This window comes from Ochlerotatus camptorhynchus, unplaced genomic scaffold (assembly GCF_037179485.1).
Source record: "Ochlerotatus camptorhynchus isolate MF236.1 unplaced genomic scaffold, CSIRO-AGI_Acam_v1.1 ptg000357l, whole genome shotgun sequence".
NCBI lineage: Eukaryota > Metazoa > Arthropoda > Insecta > Diptera > Culicidae > Ochlerotatus > Ochlerotatus camptorhynchus.
In genome coordinates, this window is record NW_027040845.1 from 6138969 (window position 1) to 6163197 (window position 24229).

A 24229-nucleotide genomic window follows, 5' to 3' on the forward strand; every position below is an offset into this window, starting at 1 on the left:
GCCCCTTAACGCAAATCATGTAAATAATTCTATCGAACGTCATTTTTTGCTCTGAGAAGACAAACGAGGTGGAAACATAGCCATCGCTATCAGAGGTGGTACGAGCATTAGTAAAGCGTGGAAACTGTAAATTGTCTATTTCGTGGTGGAAGAAGTTTCCTCTACCAACCAACAAGGAATTTTTGTATCCATGATGAATGGCTGTTCATGGCCGCAAGGCACTGTATGAAAGTCATTTGAAGCCACTCGAAGAAACATGGTTGCCAGTGACATTGCCAAAAGATCCCTCAAAAACCGTGTTGCTGTTTCGATAGAAATTTTCATTGCGCGTCTCTATCAACGTCTCTGTCGTACTCTAGAACAGAGAGGATTGTTGTGTTATAAAGCGTTATGAAGTCTCCCGGATGAGCACCCTACCATGTGCCGCAAAGTGAACGGAGAAAGTTGATCCTCTGCAGACATTTTTGCTTCAAATATGTAATGTGGATATTCCAAGTGCACTTTGAATCAAACCAGACCCCAAGGTACTTGAAAGACAATGATTGAGTAATGTTTCTGCCCAAAAATTTAAACTGGGGCTGAGGTTTCTGCGAGAACTCGATCCCTAGATTCCTAGCAAAACCAGGATTTGGTCAACCGTCCGAGAGTAGTATCTGAAGGGGTTCAGAAACCAGTTTCTTCGACATGGTCACTAAAGTCACTATTTTTGACAGCACTGATCACTACCAGCCCTGTGATCGACCTCAACACTAGTTCAGCTGCCGATCCAAAGTTACAGCATGACGTTTGCTTTGGTCCTTGCGGGCCACACTGTCACTGTCAAAACATTCCAAATCCAACCACTAGAGGCGCTGCTCTAGAATAAATAAAGTGTCCGGATTCTAAGTGGACCAGACTTTACTAATCATATTACGCGTTAAATGGCCAGAAAAGATAGTGTTGGTGAAGAAACTTTTCCCACTGCTTTACAGCCGTCGTTCGCCTAACGGTTAAACGAAACACATTCGCACAGAGGGACGATACTTTAATTCAACACCAAACACTTAACAAACTTTGTTTCTTATTTCTAGGACAGAGTATATTTGCGCGCAACTCGGTTTCTACTTGCAAACTCAGTGGTGGCTGATAGCAAACTAGGGTGGCCAATTTATTAATTAAACAATAAATATACGATGTACACACAATTGTTATACTTCAATCACAGACAAACAGACATAACACTCGCAAGTTGTGCATCGAACAAGCATTTAACGGTAAATTTAAAAGTATCGTAGTTGGTAGTACCACCACCTGTGGCGCGCATAGTCAATTCCCTTGCATCTGACGTTTACACACTACCGCCATCTGTTCTGCGTACTACCGACCATAGTGTACTCAACAGATGGCGGTAATGTTTTAGCGACGATGTTTTACAGTGAGAAATATTCAATGAGTTATGTCTGTTTGTCTGTGTTTCAATCTATAGCTTTCAACCTCTATTTTGATAGAAAAATCTTACACTGTAATAAAATTGCATACAATTTTAGAAAACTCATCCTTAATTGATAGGAACACTGTTCCAGTAGTTGTGGTAACTTTCCAGTAGTTGTGGTTGCTAACTTTGGTTCCTATAATAGTGGAATGCGTTGGTTTCTTATGGGTTCCACTATTATAGGAACACTACCGCAACTATAGGTGCAAAGGAGTGAAAATCATTTTTAGGCTAATTTTAAGTTTGAAATATGCAAATTTGCTTTATTTTAGGACAGCTACCGATGAAAAATAATCTTATCCCGGTCCTCCTCACTATTCCGGCACAACCTTTGTACCGCAACTATAGGTACACCACTATTATTGGAACACCTACCCTATATTAAACGTTTCTTATTCGATACCCTTTAAAATTTATCACTGCATCTGCCGTAGTATGCGGATTGTATTGGTGGCACCACCCATCGCGCAAATCGGGGATTCCTGTATTATTTTCTTACCGCAACTTGCAGCAAAAGCAAAAAAGCAAGTACGGGAACAAACCTATGTTGTGTGGAATTGCAATCAGTGAAAGCAAAAAACAGTAAGTTGCGTGGTTGAAAGGCAAGTACTTTTATCTCTTCATGGGAAACCCAACGGCTCGCCACGCCACGCCACCACTTGATAGAGCGTGCCGTGCGCCACCTCCAGCAAAGTTGAGCAAAACCCGAATCGCAAATTGTGATGATGAAGCAGTACAATCCCGTACCGGTGCATGTTTACTGCATTCGAGTTAAGTATGTAGGTACCGTAAAACGGGGTCGACTTGACCACTTATATTTTGCAACATTTTCATCCAGTGAAATACAGTCAACTCTCCCTAACTCGATTTAGGGAAGATGTCGAGTTTTGGGAGAAGAACTCGGTAAAATTATGTGGAAAAGTGGTTAAGTAGCCCGAGTTAGGAAGGTATCGAGGAATGCCTTGTTTGCACTAGAGGCCTTGTAACATGTTTAGGGATGGCAGAAAATCACGGCAAAAATGGAAAATTGAGTGGTCGAGAAATATGATAAACCGTTGCCTCCGAATCGCGCTTGGCTGTATGCACTCGACGCATACGATGAGCCTCGAAGTACTCGCGGGTGTTCTCCCACTGACAGATCGTTTCGCGGAACTGTCCTTCCGGTTTCTTATCCGTTGTGAAGTAATGAACCCATTGATAATAGAAAACTTTGAGAAGCTGCTCGACTGAAATCCTCAAACAAGATTCATGAGTTTGTACTATGAGTACATGACGCTGGAGGTTGGCCCTTCTTCATTAATCTCCAATCGTGATTGCTTTCAAGCCTTCTATAGTTCCTCTGTAAATTTTGATCTGACCATGATGCAAGAAATCCATGGAATACCAGATCACCATCGGTCGATGGTTGTTCCCTCAATTTTTGCAATCAAGTACCACCATGTAAGTAACGATAAAAGATTTTTCACAGATGGGTCAACCATACATGCTTCCACTGGATTTGGTGTATTTAATCAATTTCATAGCGCCTCTTTTAAACTGCAGAAACCATGCTCCGTATACGTTGCGGAACTCGCAGCTATATTTTACGCAGTAGAGCGAATTGCCTCACTACCTTCTGACCATTATTTCATTTTTACGGATAGTCTTAGCTCATTGGAGGCTATTCGTTCAATGAGGCCGATGAAGCACTCCTCGTATTTCCTGCCTGAAATACGATCTAAACTGAGTGCTTTATCTAACTGCTCCTATACTATCACCTTAGCTTGGGTCCCATCTCATTGCTCAATTCCGGGTAATGAGAAAGCGGACTCATTGGCTAAGGTGGGCGCTATGGAAGGCGATATTTTTGAGCGACAAATCGCCTTCAACGAATTTTTCTCCATTGCTCGCCAGCAAGTCCTCATCAGTTGGCAACAAAAATGGAATGATGGTGAATTGGGAAGATGGTTACATTCTATTCTCCCACAGGTGTCGAACAAACCATGGTTCAAAGGGTTGGACATGAGCCGCGACTTTATACGCGTTATATCAAGGCTTATGTCCAATCACTGCTCGTTAGACTCGCACTTCTATCGAATTGGGCTCTCAGACAGCAATTTATGTGCGTGTGGCAGTGGTTATCACGATATCGAGCATGTTGTTTGGTCGTGTACCCTACACCGTGTTGCCAGATCTGATTTATCCACATCCCTCAGGGCCCGATGAAAACAACCCGCGATACCCGTTAGAGATGTCTTGGCGAGCCGAGACCTCGACTATTTGAATTTAATTTATGTGTTTTTAAAACGGATAGATCTGAGGATTTAGTAGTTAGTGTCATCTTGTGTTCTCTCAAGTTGTTAGCTGCCCATCGGTGTACCCCCATGTTTGTCTTTTTCATCAGAGTGTCGCTTAGTTCGAGATCAACAGCACATTGCTCTCCAAACCTTGTGTTCACAATCCCTACCCTGCCATCTATTTGTTACAATTTGTCACCCCTAACCTCGAGATAGCCGCGAGTAATCGGCCCCCGCTTTACTAACGTTAGTTTTAAGTAATTTTGTAATCTAATCAATGAATATTGGCTCCGCAAACCTATAGCAAATGAGCCTGGAAAAATAAACGCATTATAAAAAAAAATATGATAAACAGAAGCCCCGTAACGTGGGTAGATCACCTTTTCGTGGTACGTTACGGGATGTAAGATCTACCACCGATTCCTAGTCCTGACTTCTTCAAACTAGGGGAACAGGTTTTTTTCAGTAATCAAAGGAACACATATTAGTCCTTGTTACTTTTTATGCCTTGTGTCGTGACCGGACCGAGGTTTCCAACCTCGGCCACGGCTACACGAATTAGCGATGCAGCTCCCACGGGTGCGGCTGCTTCTATTGCTGCTGCTGCTGCTGTTTCTGTTGCTGCTGGTGGTCCGTCACCTCCAAAATTAATTACAAGAATGACTTCAACGAGCTTAGGTACTTCATATTTATACCTGCTAACCTATCAAAATTCTCTATTCTATTCTATTCTATCAATGAGATTCTGTTTACATGCGAACTATCACGCTTCACGCTCACTTGATTCTACTCATTATTTATTCAACACTAACTCTATCTACTACATTCTTCCCCTCTTCTACTCTCCTTAATTGAGGAAGGGGGGCATTATATCCACCCATTTGAGGGAATTTTATCTACCCTCTCGAGGAACTTTCATCTACCATCTCAGAGATATTTCATCCATGAGGTCATGGCAATTCTAACTATTTGAAAATTTCCTCAGTCCATCCATCAAGTCATGGCAATTCTAACTATTTCTAAATTTCTTCAGTCCTTCCATCAGTTAATGGAAATTCTACCATCCGTCCCAGAATTACCAGGTCATGGTAATTCTATCTACCATCCATCAGGTCAAGGTATATCTATCTCCCATCCATCAGGTCAAGGTAATTCTATCTACCATCCATCAGGTCATGGTAATTCTTTCTACCATCCATCAGGTCATGGTAATTCTATCTACCATCCTTCAGGTCATGGTAACTCTATCTACTACACCTTGTTGATAGTGATAAGTCCTAGGGTTGCCTGGACCAAGGATGATCTTGAAACAAGGAAAAAATGAGTTAGTTAGTATTCACCTATGTATGTGATTCCTAATCTTCTATTCGTTGTTCCCTAGTTTGAAGTGGTTAAGACTAGGGTTCTGATGCATGGTCATTATCGGTTTCATAGCTTGTTTTTGTTGTTAAGGAATCCAATTTTGACTGACAAAGGGGCACGCCTTTGGAGGGTGTTTCAACACTCCGAAGGGTATAAATAGCGGAACCTTTCAGTTAGAATCGATTCCGTGCGATGAAGGCAAGAATGACAACTGTATCAAAACCGAATACTTCATCATTTCTCAATAGTGATGGAGTAAAACGACATGCACTAAACTAAGAACACGGGATATACTACAATAGATCAAAGTACTGGTCGCAGTGGTGTTATGTCCCGAATAGAGGAAAAAAAAATGATAAACAGAAATTTTCACTAAGATTTCGTACTAGATTTCGTAGCAGCATTTTAGTTTCCAAAATACTACCAAACATAAAATTTTCTTCAATCAAAACAATAAATTAAATGTTGTATTACCAATAAATATAGTATTTAACTTAATCTTATATTAGCAGATTTGTCAAAGTAATTTGTCTCAAAATGTTATTGTGGTTTGAGTTATATTAAATTTAATTGTAAACAAACCAATATTGCATATGTGTGCGTTCCTGAGAGAAAAAGGCTATAGAAAGATGACCGCTGCTTAGGTTGCCAAGAATGCGTAAATTCCCCTACCTGAGCTAATTTCAAGCAACTTTGTGCAAACAAACTTTCTTGTATTTCTTAAATTGATCGATTTAGAGCTGTTTTCTTGAATTGAGTTAGGGTGTCTCTAAAAAAAACAGCTCTAGTTTTCTTATTTCAAATTTCTCAGCAGAAGTGTCTTCGAATAACTTTTAGATCTTTAGAAGGCGCACATTTTTACTGCACAAAGCTTGTCAATATCTTACGCCGATCAAGGACGTTTTTCTACTAAAAATATGCCCTTTTCAAATGTTAATATCTCTGGTTGGGGCAATTTACGGAATTTAACGTTCTCATTTAAGAGTAATTTTTCGGAGTTGACTTAGGGAGTTGCTGAAAAAAAAAATAGTTTTTAGCACTAACTTTTTAATTTCAAATTTCTCATGAAAGCCATCTTCTATAGACTATTAAAACTCTTTAAGACGAATGTTTTATAGCGAAATTTGTTGTCTGTATCTCTTCTAATAAAAAAGATACACCCAAATATAGTAAAAAATATGAATAAATTCAAATTGATATAATACGAGTTTAAAAAATAACATACCTCTAATTTTTTTTCATATTATTGAGAAGGGCATATTTTTAGTAGAAAAACGTCAATAACTCTTGATCGGCGAAAGATATTGACAAGCTTTGTGCAGCAAAAATTTGCGCCTTCTAAAGATCTAAAAGTTATTTGAAGACACCTTTGCTTAGAAATTGGAAATAAGGAAACTAGAGCAAAACAACTGTTTTTTAAGAGACGCCCTAACTCAATTCAATAAAATAGCTCTAAATCTGTCAATTTAAGAGATACAAAATAGTTTTTTTTATACAAAATTGCTTGAAATTAGCTCAGCTATAACTTTGCCAAAGAATGTATACCTTAATATATTCAAACAAAAAAGTTAGTTTTCCTAATTTTAATGATAAAAAGAACCACCCTAGAATTCATTGCCATAAAAATGAGGGCCTAACTATAAGGAACAACTTTGTAGAAGAGACTTTTAGTCTAAAGTTTCAATTTCAGGCTTAAAACATATCATTCCACCTAAATCTGCATTCTGGACCACTGTGCAATGGCAGTGTTGCTAGAAGTCACCTAGGCATAGGTTGCCAAGGCAGTTTGTTTTGAATCCGCTCCTCTCTATTGCTTACTAGATTTTTCCATCGTCATATGGTGAATAATTTATTCTCTAATACTTTCAAGGGACCACCAACATAGAGAGCGATATAGATAGAGAAAACTGAATGTATTGGAATCTTAAGGGGCTGCTCAAAATTTGGAAAAATCTAATCATCGAGATAAAGGAATATCGAACATTGATATGAATTTTACCGTCATTCTGGAAAAACGATCATGACTTGAAACCTACAATACCAACGGTTTCACCCCGTCGCGGTTATTTCGGGACCTAAATAACCGTACACCTAAATAAATGAATTGAAACCCGTACACCTTAAACAAAGCATATTAATTGTGTATGACGTCTATGGCTTTCGATCCTGTACAGATTTGAAATATTAAGAAACTTCCATGATCAAGTGCACCCCCCTGGATCAACTCGTCCCCGTTTTACGGTACCTAGTTTACCATAAGAAAGCCAGTCACTAAAAACAAAAGAAAAAAGACCACGAAGGTGGGGAGGGGAATGATCTCACTACGGACAATCTCCAAAAAGGGGAAGCGGTGCTGCAGTAGGGAAGAAAAAATAACCTCAAGTCTTCACGAAATACGAAACGAATGACGAACTCATGCCCGGTTCGGATACAGTACCAGAGCAGGGCAGATATGGGGAAATGGGGGGGGGGGGGGGTATTGTAATGGGCAGTAAATGTGTTACACAAAAGCTGTGATGTAATAATCTTCCGCCCGTCGTCGGTCGAGTGGGTTCAGTTGAGTTGAGCAGCCAAGTCACCACCGCGCGGCACCGGATGATGTGACTGACTCGACGACCGAGCGATGAAGAAAGGTTTTGAAGGTGATGGAAAAAAAGAGTGGAATACTATACGACACACTGAGTGGCACGATTTGGTATAGATATGTACTTACATACATAGGTACAATAGACCAACAGACGCGACGCGACGGTGTGGCAGTTTGTTTTGTTTTGGATCGAGGATAGCAAAATAATGCACAAAATGTGCTGATGGTGTAAGAGCTAATCGGGCTTTAGGGGTACCGTTTGGTACAGACAGACAGACGGGACAGCCTGGTCAACATTGTTGTGGACACGTGGTTTGTCTCCTTGGTACACGAAGATGAAAAACTACTCAATATTAAGTAATTTTCCCTCAATAACCCAAATTTGAGTAAATCACATATAGTAGTTTTCATTTAAAACCAGCAAAAAAAGATTACTCACTTTTAAGTAAATTCTACCCAAAATTACGTTTAATTCAGAATATGCAATTTACTCAAAATTAACTTATTGGGCTGAACTATATCGCTGGGTCGAGTCGTTCGTTCCTTTTTTGACAACAATCATGAGTGCAAGTGAGAGGCTCATCCTAAAATTAAGTAAAAAGAACTCAAATTTTGAGTAGAATTTTTCTCCGTGTAAAGCGATTATATGTATATGCACCTTCCTATGATTGGCTCTGTACAATCATAGGTGATAGATTGACACATACCGAAATCCGGAGTCAAATTGGTCTCTACTGGGGTGAAATTGACCAAAATACCTTACATGTTGAGATTTTTTTTTCCTTTGGTTTTTTTTTTCCGTCGATCTTGTTTTCCGTGCTGAACACCAATGCTACCGACGTGCCAGGAAGGCAGCTCCCACACCTGGACCCTACCTATCGACCCATCAACTCATGAACCGGGGACCAACGGCTTTACTTCCCATCCGAAGGAAGGCGTGATCAGAGATGTTATGCCTCAGAACATCCCGGCGGCGCCGACTGGCATTGAACCCAGGCCTGCTGGGGTGAGAGGCAATCACGCTTACCACTACACCACCGGCGCCGTTAATTACATGTTGAGATGACCCGTACCAAATTTTCGTTAATAGATATCAAGAGAAATCTTGATAGTATTTCATCAAGGGACACTAATGACAATTTGATAGCAGAGTGAAAGTTGACTGATCAGGTTGAAGGGCAAACAGGGAGAGATTTTATGATACGCTCAACAGCTCAACGCTAGCGGCGCCGATGGTGTAGTGGTCAAGGTGGCCAGTGAATTTTTATTTTGAAATTCCCGGTTATTTCCCGGTTCAAATCTTTAAAAACTCCCGGTTGTTAATATTCAACAAAACAAAAAACGAAATTGAACGCAATTTTAGGAACGTGCTCAAAGGTATTTACTTAAAGGATAAAAAATGTGATTTAAGAAGATTCCCAAGATTCTGGGGCTTTAAAATTTGAGTAGTGTTTGAAACTAGAACTTTTTTTTTCAAAATTTGTGATTAATAACAATCTTCGTGATGCAAGATTTGGAGTAAAAATAATTAAAATGTGAGATTTTGAAAAAAATTCAAGATCACAGATTTGAAAAAAAAAATCATACTTATGAGTCATGGAGTCATAACTGTCACGCTCTGAGACTTGGAAGCATTTTAAGGGTTATAACAAATTACATATAAATCATTCTATAGACTAGCGGACAAACCCTGGAATTTTTAGTAAAATTTAAAAGAATTCAAAGTGTTGATTTCAAACAAATATTGAGAAGGATTCCCACACAGTTTTCGAAGGAAAAGTTCTGAGCAGATTTCCAGAACTATTCTGACATGAACACCCTAGACATTTAATACTGGAATGTTATTATCTACATCTCAAATTGGCCAAGGAGTATCCAATTAAATTCCAGGAGTTTCTGTCTAGGGCCAAGGTAGCAGAGGAGTGCGAATCGGATAGGAAGCGGAAGCTGCAAGATAGGAAGCTGCAAGATAGGAAGCTGAACAGACTACGACAGGAGTCTCAACGGAGACGGACGACACACCGAACGGGTGAGCAGATTCCATCAGCCATCACCACGACGCCGAGGGTTCACTCCATTGATAGGTTGGTTGTCAACCGATCGACGACCGCATTCACGGAAGAACAATTGACACACCTCAACAAGGGCCTAGGATACTCGGTTACAACCAAGCCAGACGTGGAGCAGATCATCATTGACGTAGAAACAGCGATTACCAAGACACTTCCAACATCACAGAATACGGTTAGGACTATCACATCGAACATAATCACATAATCAAGGACGGACAGGAACAAAGTCGCGCCATCGAAAAAGAAATTCGGATTGTAAAGGAGCTGAAAAGTAAAGCAGTATACTGTAACCGTTTGGTCACAAGTTCATAGGTTTTTGTCATTTATGTTATATATTCAGAACCTTCACGTTTCTTGTGCAAGAACAGTAGTATACCACAGAAGTGATAGAGTTCTGTACCGCTGTGAAAATGTTGTACCGTTACGTTAAGTCCACCATAGAGCTACAAACAACTATACAAAACAAGGATGACGGGATGAAGGAAAATTGGAAGAAAGAACGGCCATTGCCCAAAATCGGCTCTTTTAATATCAGGCGTCCGTGTGCTAAGACGCATTTTAATTAGCTAAGTGCAGTGGTTGCTGTTTTTGAACGTGAACCAGGACCCCCCCCCCCCCTAGCAACAGCTAGTGTGCGCTAGGGAAATTTAACGTTCAGGACCTCTTTTTATATTGGACCTTAAAAAGGTCATCCGTCAGCACACGGCCGGCTCGAGAAATATTGGAAACAGTTTCCGAGCCTAACTGTTAAGCACCGAAACACTACTATCTGGCCAAACGTAGGCTATAATCGCTAAGGAGTTTTCCCTTCTCGGCTTGACCAAGGTGGCCTTGCCACGGTCGGCCGATCGTGCCAACGAAGGACGACGCCTGCCATCCCACCGTCCAGCAACGCCCGCTGGCCTTTCATCCGCTCGCTTCGCCAATCTGGCGAGAGTTCCGGCCGAACAGTAGGACAGGAGTCACTGTGTCGGCCATCCCGATTCACCATCAACGGCAGCAGCGGTATGTACCGGTACAGTAAACAACGCGATTAGGCTACACGACACATATTACACGAAATTATGAACACAGAACAACACGCACATAATACAGAAAGTGGCAAATAAATGCGTTTAAAGAAAAGTGAAAGTTCTTCGTTTTTGTATCGCAAAACCCTCTGATTAACCGGTAGCTAGCCGACCCTGGGTGTTCCGGAGCTTGCTCTTGTCGCCTGAGTCGACCGGGTGCTGTATGTTTGATCTCCGAGTAGGTAGTTGGTGAGTGCTAAGTTCTTACATCAGTTATAATACTACGTGAAAGCAGACAAGGGAAACGCGATCGTTATCATGGACAAGGACGATTACGACAATCAGATGACAACGAAGATTAACAACGGACCGTATAGACAGCTTCGAACATAGTGGAACGCGTGGAGAAAGCACTGAAGGAGTGCAAATCGATATTAGGAGATGGAGCAGGTCGTTTACGGGAACCCAATCCCATTCTACCCAGGATCAAAGGTCTCCCCAAAGTCCACAAACCGGGAAATGAAATGCGAAAGATAGTGTCTGCAGTTGGTTCCCCCACTCACAAACAAGCGAAGTGGCTAGTCACAGAGTTCCAGAGTATGCCGAATCAGTTCCAGAGTAAAGCAGTTAGTAACACCCAGGAATTCGCTCAGCAACTACAATCTTCTGGAGACATCAACGAGGACGAGATTATGGTATCTTTCGACGTCACAGCTCTTTTCCCCAGCGTACCGGTCAAGGAAGCGATCAACCATTTGGAGGACTGGCTATTAACACAACGAGAGGATGCAGCATGGAGAAACAAGGTTCGGACGTACCTTAAGCTGACCCGCCTTTGTATGGAAGAGAACTACTTCTCTTTCCGATGTAACTTCTACAAGCAGACGAAAGGAGCCCCAATGGGAAACCCCCTATCCCCCTTCTTGTGTGAACTTTTCATGGCCAACTTGAAGACAATCCTGAAGGAGAAAGGACTCTTACTAAACCGTTGGTGGAGGTTGGTTGACGATATCTTCAGCGTAGTCAAACGGGAAGCCCTTCCACAAATTTTAGATGAGATCAACAGAATTCACAAGGATATCAAATTCACTCACGAGGTAGAAAAAGACGTGAAACTCGCATTTCTCGATCTTCTAGTCATCAGGGAATCGTCATCATCTTCCTCGCTTGAATACGAAATTTACAGGAAACCAACAAGCACCAAAAGAGTTATCCCCTATACTTCCAACCATTCGTTCCAGCAGAAAATGGCCGCCTTTCACCAAATGATTCATCGAATGCAGACTCTTCCACTCAGCGATACAGGAAAGGTTTTTAAGGAATTACAGTACATCTTCGAAACAACAAGACTCAACGGATACAAGGAGACCACAATCCAGGCAATCATCGATAAAAAAGCGAGAATTCTACAAAGGAGATTACTTACAACTTGATCAAGATATTACTTGTAAGCTAAGACCACAGTTAAAACAATTCGGATTAGGTTTAGTTTTCACCAGTAGACATAACCAGTTGAAATCATTGTTAGGATCCACTAAAGACCCAGTTAATGTTTTAGGTAAAGCAGGTGTATATAAAATAAGCTGTACTCATTGTAACAAAGTATATGTAAGACAAACCAAGAGAACTTTAGCAACTAGATTTGAAGAACATATAGCGGAGGTTAATAAGGCCAAAAAGCAAGAAGAAAAAGGCCTAACATATGATTTCAAATCAAAGGTTGCAGAACACATCTTCACAGAGGACCACCAACTATCGACGAAGGACATCACGATTTTACGGAGCGTATCTACACCATGGAAATTTGATGTTGCAGAAAGCCTCGAGATCAACAAACAACGCAATTCAACTTTACTCAACAGGGATCAAGAAAACGGACACACATGGCTTTTCAAGTTACTACCTAGGACACATCAACGAGTAAGCAGCGGAGTACCTGTTTCTAAGTGAAAATGTACCCGTGTTAATATATATTCGGTAAATGCGATGTTTTTCTTCAGTCGAGTATTAGTACAAGACACTGAAGAAGTCTGCACATTGTAGACGAAATACGTTTATCTGTCAAGGTTAAGCAAATAAGGTAGTGGAATTAAATGGAAATTACTAATCCTTCTCTCTCTCTCATTATACAGGTATTCCACTAAGACGCCCACATTCATCAGGACCCGAGACATTGTTAGATAAATTTGGAATGATTTCTGTGGAGAAGAATGTAAGTTCTAAATTAAATTGTTAGGTAGTTTTAGAAGTCGTGAAAAACAAAACTTTGCGGAAAATTTCTACGTGATTCTGATGAGATTTGTATGGGTTTCGAGAGGAAAATGACAGATCAATTTTAAGAAGAATTCTAAGAGAATTATGATCAGATTTCAACAGAAACCAGAGTTCTTAGAATGTTATGGCAGTAGTTTCAACCCTAAAATGAAAGATTCATCACAGAATTTCAACAAAATTGATTGCAACAAATTTGCTGATATTTAGAAAGAAATTCTCTAAATAAAATTTTGTAAGATTTCTGCTGTTAAAAAAAAAATTTTGAAAAGATTTTCAAAGAAATCAAAGTCTCCGGTTAGGCTCAAGGGAATTCTAAAAAGGATTCCAATTGAATTCTTAGAAAGGGTTGCAAGGAAATTCCAAAAAGAATTCAACGGTAATTAATACGCAGAGTGCTTTCTGGTTTATTTCAGAACAATTTCAAAATAATTCAAAGCAGAATTCCAAGTTAATTATGGAATTCATCATGAGAATTTTGAACAACAAAAAATTAAAACCCCGGAAAAGAATAATTCAGTTTCGGTTTTTACAAAAATAATTGTTTCCAAAGTCCAGCATCTTCAATATTTTCTTTTAAGGACCATGCACTTTACATCTGAAATTGAGACGACAAAAATCAATTTGCAATATTTCTGAGTGATTAAATTCTAAAAACAATAAGATGGGAAACAAATAGAGCAATACATTCATTTGGTAAAGAATCACCCTGTTTTATGGTTTATTCTGAAATTCTGGTGTAAAAATTTGTTCCTATGGTATGGTAAATTTATTTTTCTCGGTTCTCTCATCGAATTCCCGGGTTTTTCCCGATTTTCCAGGTTACTTTTAAAATTCCCGGATATTTCCCGGTTTTCCCGGTTTGCTGGCCACCCTGAGTGGTAAGCGTGATTACCTCTCACCCCAGCAGGCCTGGGTTCAATCCCAGTTGGCGTCGCCGGGATATTCTGCGGCATAAAACCTCTGATCACGCCTTCCTTCGGAAGGGAAGTAAAGCCGTTGGTCCCCAGTTCATGAGTTGATGGGTCGATAGGTAAGCTCCAGGTGTAGGAGCTGCCTCCCTGGCGTCGGTAGCATTGGTGCTCAGCAAGGAAAACCAGATCGACGGAAAACAAATCAAGGAAAAAAATATGCGTTGATCTTCCGTACTGAACGCTTCCAGTTACAATTGAATAGTAGTAGGGGAAATGGCTATATTTAATATTGACCTATGGATCTAAGATTGGGCCCATCGCTAAAAATCTGCTATTTATCAATTGTATCTAGATGGGATGGTACTAATGGATATTTTTTGCCGCTATTGAAAATTTAGTTGATTGCTACATTTATGTATGGGCCCAAATTAGGGGCAATTTATTTGTTTTAGTTTGTAGCATAATTGCAGTTAATTTATGCTCCTGGTGTCTGTGAATGAACTTTTGGCATTCTTCAGGCTTCAGGCTATTTCTAGGTTAACATCTAAAATAGGCAGAAAAACCATCTGTAAAACAACGGCCCAAAACGCAAAACTCCTCAAGCCTCAAAACACTCCCACAAAGTAGGGCCTAGCTTTGATTTGAAAACTTTAAATCATCGTCACTAGACTTATCAGTTGAACGAAATGGAACGAAACATATATATATATATATATATATATATATATATATATATATATATATATATATATATATGTTAGGTCGTTTTAGCATGAATGATTCGCGAAAAATTCAAAGATGGGTCGTTTTGAAAATCAAGTTTTTTAAAAAGATTTTTATCGAAAATGCGGAACACTCCTATACGACTGGTTGCTTTTTAGCGCTGCTATAGAATGTGTGTGTGTATTCCCTCTAACCCCCACTGGCCAACAGTGTTATTATGGAAAAACTCTCTCTACAATGTCACATTTACGGTCATTGTAGGCAGCTTTAGTCCGGGAGTTAGAAAGTGATAGCTCTATTGCAGATCCAGCAACTCATTTCAGAATGTCTGGAGAGTCACGCCCATTCCGAGGTTACTTTCACTCACGATAAGCCCCGCATGTATGTATCACCGTTATCAAATGGATATTGGTATTACATACACGCTTCCAGGTTCGAAAATATTCTTTCCGAACCTGGCACGGATTTAGTTTATATATTTTTTTAAATGTAAAATGTATTTGGACTGGTCTCACCATGTTAATTTGATACTCCAATCCATGGGTTCCGTAATTTTGATTTTCTCTAAGCTTTGCATCTCATTTCGTGATGCACCTTTGTCGTAATACTTCCATACAACGAACACAATTGTCTTGCATTGCCATGGTCATCTGGGAGGAGGTTCGCGTCTAGTGCTTTCCCCAGGAACAGTTCGCGGCCACCAACTATCCACCCGTCCAGTCTTGGGCGTATCTAGCAAGACATTTTTCATATTGCTCGCAATCTCCAACACCGGCGAGAGACCAGCAGCTGGGCACATTTGCAAGCGGAAAACTTGCTGATGCACGGCAACTTCGGCCATCGAATCACCACCAAAACTCGCGACGGACACATTATCAACACGTTCCCGGGCTAATTCACTAACCGGACCGATCTATCAATAGAACTACACGCAATGAAAACCAACACCGAACAATGGAACTGAAGCTGCGTCGTATATTTTGGAGGTTAGATTCAAGGTTAACCGAGTCACTCAAGGCAAACACAGGCAAAACACGATACTAAATGATACTTTAGGAACACTTGAAACTAAATTTCAGCACACAAAGTAACAAATTTAAGCAACAAATGTATAATTCGCTGACGAAAAATACGCTGCAAAAGAAGAACACGTCAGCTTTCAAGCGCGGCCTACTGCGATTTGATTCATTTAGCGCTGCTATAGAATGGTATAAAAAAAACGATTTGTTTACATTTTGATCATAGGCCCTTTTCAAATGTTACGCGAGATTTCATTACAAAGTTACAGCCAAGGGGTGAGACAGGTTTACTCTGAGTTGCTTTTTTGTAGCGAGTAACTCAATGTACCTCAATATTTAATCGACGTTCATCGATTTTTTTTCTCTGCTTACTCCGTTTACTCCAATGAGCTTTATACAAAGGTGAGGAAATCCGCACTAATACACACAAATAGATCAGCTGATTAGTGTTGTTTACTTTTTCCTCTCGCGTTGCCTACGTCACCATTTGTGTTTACGTTTTGATACTAGCAGTTTTTTCATCGCTGCTCGGTGTAAGTTAGCTGTTTAAATCGTTTCAGCCAGTGAATCTCTCGTTAATAATGCCGAAGTGTGCAGTGAATGTGTGCTTGTTTTCTTCTGCGGAAGCTGAAATAAGTGAAAGAACCGTGAGCTTCCATGTGTTGCCGAAGGACGGTAAAGCGCGGTCCCAATGGGTCCAATTTTGTGGACTCAACAGTGACCCGGGAAAAACCCTGTATATTTGCTCGCAGCATTTTTCCAATGAGTGCTTTAAAAATAATGCCACCATCCAAAATATGGTGATGCCAGCAAGCAAGGCACGAAACATACTAGTAAAGAATGGTAAGTTTTTTTAAGTTTTTACGTCACTCGTATCAATATTTATTAGCTTTTGTTGTAGCGTGTCCCACTATCCGGAAACCATGTGTACCGGTATCCCATGCATCCGGTCGTGAAAAACGACGTTCATTGAAAGAAAGGAAAAAGATGGTAGAAGCGCTTCTCGAGGTACACGAAAAACAACATCCGGTTGACCAGCAGTTCGAGGATTCATGTTCACAGGAGCCTTCTGAATGTTTTGTTCCAATGTCGGATGCAACTGAACAGACTGAAACTGTCGCTGTCAGCTCCGGATCAAACCTTGATGTCCTTCTGGAAGCAATCGAATTATCGGGAGGAGTACATGATTCTGGATTTTTCGACGCCGATGCAAGTCCGGTTGATTCGATTCACGTTCGTGCCGATTTAGAATCCACCCGCATTGAGCATTCCTCTAGCACCCCCGCTGCAACCAGTGCTACAAAAGATGGAAATCATGTTGCAAGATTAAACAGCCAAGTACGGCGCTTGAAAAGTACGGTCCAAGCACGAAACGATAAGATCAAAAAAATTACATTTTTCAGCCTATTCTTTTTTTTACTTACGTGGTAAGATGATCAGTATGGGGCAAAATGATCACATGTACAACTGTAAGGAAAAATGTGTCCTTCAAATCCAAATTAAGTAACGTCAAAGGAAGTACGCACTTCGAAACTAATCAAAACCTGAATTTATTCACCAATGGTGTGATCTGGTTATAAGATTATAAGGCAGATTCATAGCACTTTCCCCAGGGTAAACACGTACTCTAATAAACAAATAGGTATCATAAACGACCGGCAACCCCGATGATAGAACTATCCCACAAATGGTTTATTTGAAAATTGCTGCTCTGGAACCATTGCAAAATTTTGAGTGATATTCAATCACATTAAATTGAATAACTAACAGCAAACACGATTTTCTTCCTAAAAACTGAATATCCAGTTTCAAATAGTGACGTCACCAAACCTGTCCTCACATTGTTTTCGTTTTGTTTCCCTACTAACACTATGGCAATATGCGTTGCTCCCCACCTTGTATTTACCTCATTGCGTTTACTCCCTTTAAGAATATGCTTCTCATATTAAACGTCAGTTTTGTTTGTAAACAAAGTAAGCCCAAGTCCAGAACAACATGTGAAAAGGGCATATAAGCTTTTTGTAAACAAACCTTCTTATGCCCTTTTCTCGCCACCCATATGACACCAACGCAAACCTTTAACATCACCGGGTAGGGGACACTTTCCCCTTCCCGATGATATTGCTGGTTTGCGTGGGCAACCCTCGGTTGGCGATAAAAGGGCCTACAAAGGTTTGTTTACAAAAAGCTTGTATGCCCTTTTCACATGTGGCTCTTGAAGTGTATCCTGAGGCTTTCGGATAGCTTGAATATTATGGAAGAACCTTCGTACTACCAGCAATTGTTCTTCCTCCTCAGCAGCTAGTCCCAGTTGTCGCTTAAAAAGGATCATCGCTGATCAAACAAGCTCTCCAAACAGCTATTCTTCTAAACATCTGGAATTTCACCTATAATGCAACGATCCCATCAGCACGAATGATCCAGTTGTCGTAACAGCAGTTCAGTCACGATTCTGAACTTTCGGTCCTAAATTTTCTTCGATTTCCAGCTTCCGGGATCGCTCCTCGAATGGCCTACGGATTAAAAAAACGACGGACTAAAATCGACTCGTTTTTCTTGGCTGTTGGATTTTATCGTACTGACGAAAACGGGACTGGATGACCGGATCTATGCAACTTCGGATCACTTTATTCCGTCATCAAGAGACCGATCTCCCCAGCACAGTCAAAAATCGCACGGTGAAGGCGTTCTGGCTGCTGTCTCAACAAGACTAACCAGCTACCTAAGAAGCTCGCCCATTTCCATTCTGCTGGAACAGCTCTGGATTGTCGTGGAATTTCCACAAAACATTATCAGTATTGGCGCTGTCTACCTGCAGACTGCACGATCATCCGTGAGCATCATTGTTAGGTCTCGATTGAGTCCCCGCTCTCCCGCACTACTATTTGGCGACTACAACCAAGCTGGCTTACAGTGGCGCTTTACCGACAGCGGCACACCATTCATTGACCCACTGCTATCGCATATGCCGGTGGCTTGCTGTACTCTTTTGGACGGATTTAACTTAAACGGGTTTAGTCAAGTAAACACTTTTCTCAACCGATACAGACGTTTGCTAGATCTTGTCCTGGCAAATGATTTCGCATAACCGGCCCCTGATCAGTCTATATGCTGACCATCCCACTCTCGTCGTGTCGTTCAGGTTACCTACTCCGAATTCAAATTGGTCTATCTACATTCTTTCAATTCTCTGATCGACTCTCTTTTTCGTAAATAACTCAGCTACAAAAAAATTTCCTGTCGTCTTTGTCGTATAAGATGCTAGATTGTTGCATCTTCCATTGATCTGGGTGTCCAAAATATCCGGAAATATCTTAACACAGCCGTGACGATCCAAAGAGAAAGTCGATGAAGAGCAGAAAGGGCCTATTGAAAAGTGACGCTCGAATTTTATTTTGTTTACAAACAAGACTGACGCCTAATATATCGACAGTGAGCATGCATAAGGGCGTAAACGCGATGATCGATTCTCTTCGTCGATTTTCTCTTTTGTTAATAACTCGCTAGAATTAACGTTTCTCGGTGCGTTTGCTGTTGCTTTTGATGGCCAATACAACCTATTACAACTTTGCATTGAACAAATTCTAGAAAATTTGTAGCAATGCAAAAAGAAAATCGATGAAGAGAATCGATCATCTAGTATACGCCCTTATGCATGCTCACTGTCGATATGAAGGCGGTCAACGGAGTAAGCCGAGGAGTAAAAAGACAGTAAATCGATGAAAGTCGATTAAATTTTGAGGTACATTGAGCTACTCGCGAGTTACTCGCAGCTACGCGGAACTCAGAGTAAAGCTGTCTCACCCCTTGTGTCTGTTTGTCTGTGCTGTTATGTCAGATTTTTCTTTAAATGAAATATACACACTACCAAATGCGGCTGATTTCGAGATGCCAATAATTGACGAGCAGGTTTACATGCAGTTCAAATGGAAAGGTTGTCGAAAGAAAAGAGGTGGCCGACAATAGTCACACTCACCTGAGATGTTTGGGGCGTTGAAAATCGTTTTCAAACAATGTTGGACAATTCTGTCGATTGGAAAGGATACAGCAGCAAGCAGCAGGTAAATGTAAACAAACAAACACGTCATATGTGTGCGTGACGCTGAGATAATGCTAATAGAAACAGATTCATGGAGTCTATGGGCATTAATTACGATCCATTTGCTTTATATATAAGATGATCTAAAGGGTGATACGGTCAAAATTTGGTCAAGGGAAAACGCGTGTAAATCGGTGAAATCGTTTATTTAAAAAATCAAATTAAATTTCTTTTTCAAGTTCAATTAGTATAAAATTCAGGAAAAATATTCAGTTAGGCTTCCGCTTTTCCAAATCCGAATTGCCGGGCCTTACGCTTGACCCCTGCCATCAGATTTTGTACAGCCACCTTGTCCACCTTCTTCGCCGCAGAAAGCCAGTTTGCCTTGAACTGCTGCTCGCCCTTAGCAGTTTTTTGGTCTTCTTTAGGTTCCGCTTGACAATAGCCCAGTATTTCTCAATTGGGCGGAGCTCTGGCGTGTTGGGAGGGTTCTTGTCCTTGGGAACCACCTGCACGTTGTTGGCGGCGTACCACTCCATGGCCTTTTTACCGTAATGGCAAGACGCCAAATCCGGCCAAAACAGTACGGAACAACCGTGTTTCTTCAGGAAAGGCAGCAGACGTTTATTCAAACACTCTTTCACGTAATTTTCTTGGTTGACAGTCCCGGAAGCTATGAAAATGCTGCTTTTCAAGCCACAGGTACAGATGGCTTGCCAAACCAGATATTTCTTTGCGAACTTTGACAGTTTCATGTGCTTGAAAACATCTGCTACCTTTCCCCTTCCTTTTGCCGTATAAAACTCCTGTCCCGGAAGCTGCTTGTAGTCGGCTTTGACGTAGGTTTCGTCGTCCATTACCACGCAGTCAAACTTCGTCAGCCTCCGGGATCGCGGTTTGGCCGTCGTATTTTGTTTATCATCGCGATTTGGAGTCACTACCTTCTTGTAAGTCGATAGTCCGGCTCGTTTTTTGGCTCGATGCACGGTTGTAGACGATACACCCAGCTTATTTGCGGCATCTCGGAGAGAGAGGATAGGGTTTCGCTTGAAACTACCGGCAACTCTCTTTGTCGTCTCAGCGGCTTCCGGTTTTCGATTTCCCTCCGATTCAGACTTGTCGACAAACGTTCCCCAAACACTTTAATTACATTTGTAACGGTTGGTTTGGCAACTTTTAGCGATTTTGCCAACTTTGCGTGCGAGTAGCTCGGATTTTCGCGATGCGCGAGCAAAATTTTGATACGCTGCTCTTCTTGCTTGGACGGCATTTTGACAACTGAAGAGTGAATTCCAAAATCAAAATAGGAGCAACATTCTACACACACACACCTTCAAAATGAGGGGTGTTCAGGTTTTTTAAATGCAAAATTGAAAGAAATACGTCAAGTTGATATTGACCAAATTTTGACCGTATCACCCTTTAGACTCTCAAAGACCTGGAGATCAGATCGTTCGACGAATAAAATGTCTTCAACATGCGAAACACGTCCATGCTGATTTATGAGATTTATACGTTCGATTTACGATTCATTTCCATGTATTTGTAACAGATGTTTTAGGATCTTAAAATCGTTTTGTAGTTCATATAAAAAATCAAGACTGAGACAAAATCGTTTGCAACAGAACATTCATTAAGATTGGATTCCATGGATGAAATATGTCCAGGGAATTCCAAAACTCGTCATCAACGTCAGATCAAATATCAAGAGCAAATTTTCACTATGTCGAAAGTAACATTCGCACCGATCCGAGAAAAATAAAGTTTTGTTTTGATAACTGAAAAGTTATGCCTATTTTTAATTAAACACATATAATCTCATAGTGATAGCAATGTTTAACATATTAAGCAGGATTTTAATCATTTAAAGCAGGTCGCTAGCTGTCATGCTGAAAATTCTGGTTTTTGAGTCAAAAGTTATTATACGTCGTTTGGTGGTCCCTAATGTTACTTAAGTCAAAGTGTATTTACCACGATATTCGGGAGAATTATCAACCACGTCTCCTTACGTGCAGCTCATTCATCATTTTAAGACTACCGAAATCATCTTAGCAACAAACAGTTCGATTTATTCACTTTAATAATGAGAAAGCAAAACGACGAACGTACACTTTTCACAGGTTTCTCTGCGGTGTTACTCAAGACAAACGGCATCTTCATAGAAATCGGGTGACTTAAGTAACATCGAAAAATATTTTGATCGGAAGGTGGTTACGTCAAAAAGCAATTTGACTGGTAAATAAATTTAATAGTGGGATGTGATCCTATATTCGGACAGTATATAGTGTGATAGCAGGAGCATCGATTGACACTTATAGCTCAACTTTGTTTACCTTTGTTACTTTCGACGTAATGAAAATTTGCTCTTGGTATGATCTAGTCATCATATGATCGGTTGAGACAATATCAATGAACCATTCAATGTGTACTGGATTATCCAGATTTATCTGTACGCTTGGCGTAGACCGTCTATGGAGAGAATCTTTTTCAGGTCCAACATGACTCCACCTTACACCGTCAAGGGGTAACAACAGGTGAATTCCATCCGCACCATTACTGCTATTAGTAGACCTTGCGGAGTGGCATATGTTTACTCAACTTAAAATTATTCCTTCAAATCCGCCATTTCGGAAACAATAAACTACGATTCATTGGCAGTGCTCTTCCATTGAATTATCTGTGTTCTCGAGTGTTCTCTCGTGCGAAAAGTACTATTTCTCATCTTCTTGATTAGAACTCAGCCGGCAGACGATTCCATTGAATATATAGTCTTTGTTTATATTTTTATTCCGGATTTGTGTATCATCAAAGAATCCGGTTACAGTGCGATTGTTTGCCAATGATTCTTTAATGTGGGCCTATGGGTTTTTTTTCAATTAGAACTGATCATTTACTAGAAAGCATCTATGCTATCTATGGATTCATTAAGCTACTCATCAATAAAAATAGCAGCTCTCTTTCAGAACAGTAGTTTTTATAACCAGTTCATCTGGTTAGCGATCTACCGTTTACGTTATGCGGACATAGTAGTTCAATGTCTGAGAAATGTGCCCTGGAAGCCGGGGCGAATACTGTACACGTATGTATAGATCAACATTGAGGCGAGTGAATACCCGTGGCATGGCCCACCACCGATGCCTTGACTGGCTGAGGTCTGTCAAACACCTAGCCATTATTTGTCGATACAGTGATGGTATGCGGTAGCAGCAGGTCGATAGTGTTCGCGAGTCAGTTAGTGTGGTGGTATCGTGAATCCATTACCGCAACTATTTCGCATGTGTGTATGGCGGAGCGTAGAAGGCTCGTTCAACTATAAGTTAGTCCTGTCTCACTCTATCGCTTTTGTATTGCGATATTCATCTGTTAAGCTCCTCTCTTTCGGCAAATAACGAAAGCAGCAGCAACAACAACAACAACAACACCAACCAGAAACTGGTGCAAAGAAGGCAAAGAAAATCTTCCACTTCTTATATTTTAAGAACATTTTCACCACGCAAAAAAAAAGAAAAGAAAAAACCGTGGTTCGGACAAAAAAAAAGACAAAGCAGAAGATCAAACTGCACTTGCACTGCTTTTCACTTCCGGAACTGTTCTGTGACGGGGTTGCGTCGTTTTGGGTAACTCACCTTCCGCATAGTTCACACGACAATCGGCCAGCAAAATCATCAGAAAAAGTGCACTTTTGAACACAACACCATGGACATTCGCCATCATTTTCAATCACACACGGACAGACGGAAAAACTGACATACAACTTTTTCTCCACCTTCCTCTTCGCTTATCCACAGGGTCGTCACTACTTTTGCTTTGGTTATTCCTTATTTTACGGACACTTTTCCGATTCGGACCACTATTGGTTCACCACACGGCACTGGAAATCCCCGAAAAACGATTCCAAATACGCAGAATGGATTCCAAAAAACTATGATCTAGATACCGACGAAGACGACGACGACGACGACGGCGACGGTGTACAGGTATTGAGAGACCTTAGCTCAGCTCAGTAGGCCAGAACTAGCGCGAGACGCATGAGGACGGGTTCACTACTTCGCACAACGCAGAACGAAACGTCTTGGCTTCGATTCGATGATGTTACTGACTCGTCTACTCGGACACCTTCGCGACTACTAACTAAATCGACTAGACGACAGACATAAGGAGTTTGCTGCCTTTCTTCCTACTCGTCGCCATTTGATGCGCGTTAGTAGTTGTGTAATCGTGGAGCTGCCTGTCAGTTTGACGGAAGATTTGACGTTTCCCAAGTGTGGTCGGAGCTGATGGAGTTAGAGAGAAAGGTGTGAATGCAGCTGGTTATAGACTTCTCTGACGTTTGCTCATTTGGGTTAATTATATTCTGATGGTTAAGAACCATTTGCACTGTTTAATTACTATAACAGAAGACTTATCTCGTATCGTTAATATATCAGTAATCGTTTTTATTTAATAATAATATCAGATTATATCTTCAAAAGATTGCTATACATA

The 24229-nt window shown here is 40.7% G+C and overlaps 1 protein-coding gene across 1 annotated transcript in view; it reads right to left on the minus strand.

Moving 5' to 3' along the window:
* The window catches only part of l(1)G0289 (lethal (1) G0289), a 100951-nt gene extending 77054 nt beyond the window's left edge, over window positions 1-23897 (minus strand). The window contains exon 1 of the mRNA XM_065231517.1: window positions 23371-23897. Coding sequence (XP_065087589.1) covers window positions 23371-23458 — 88 coding nt within the window. The 5' untranslated portion in view covers window positions 23459-23897. The remainder of the gene's footprint in view (window positions 1-23370) is intronic.
* Window positions 23898-24229: the final 332 nt, after the last annotated feature.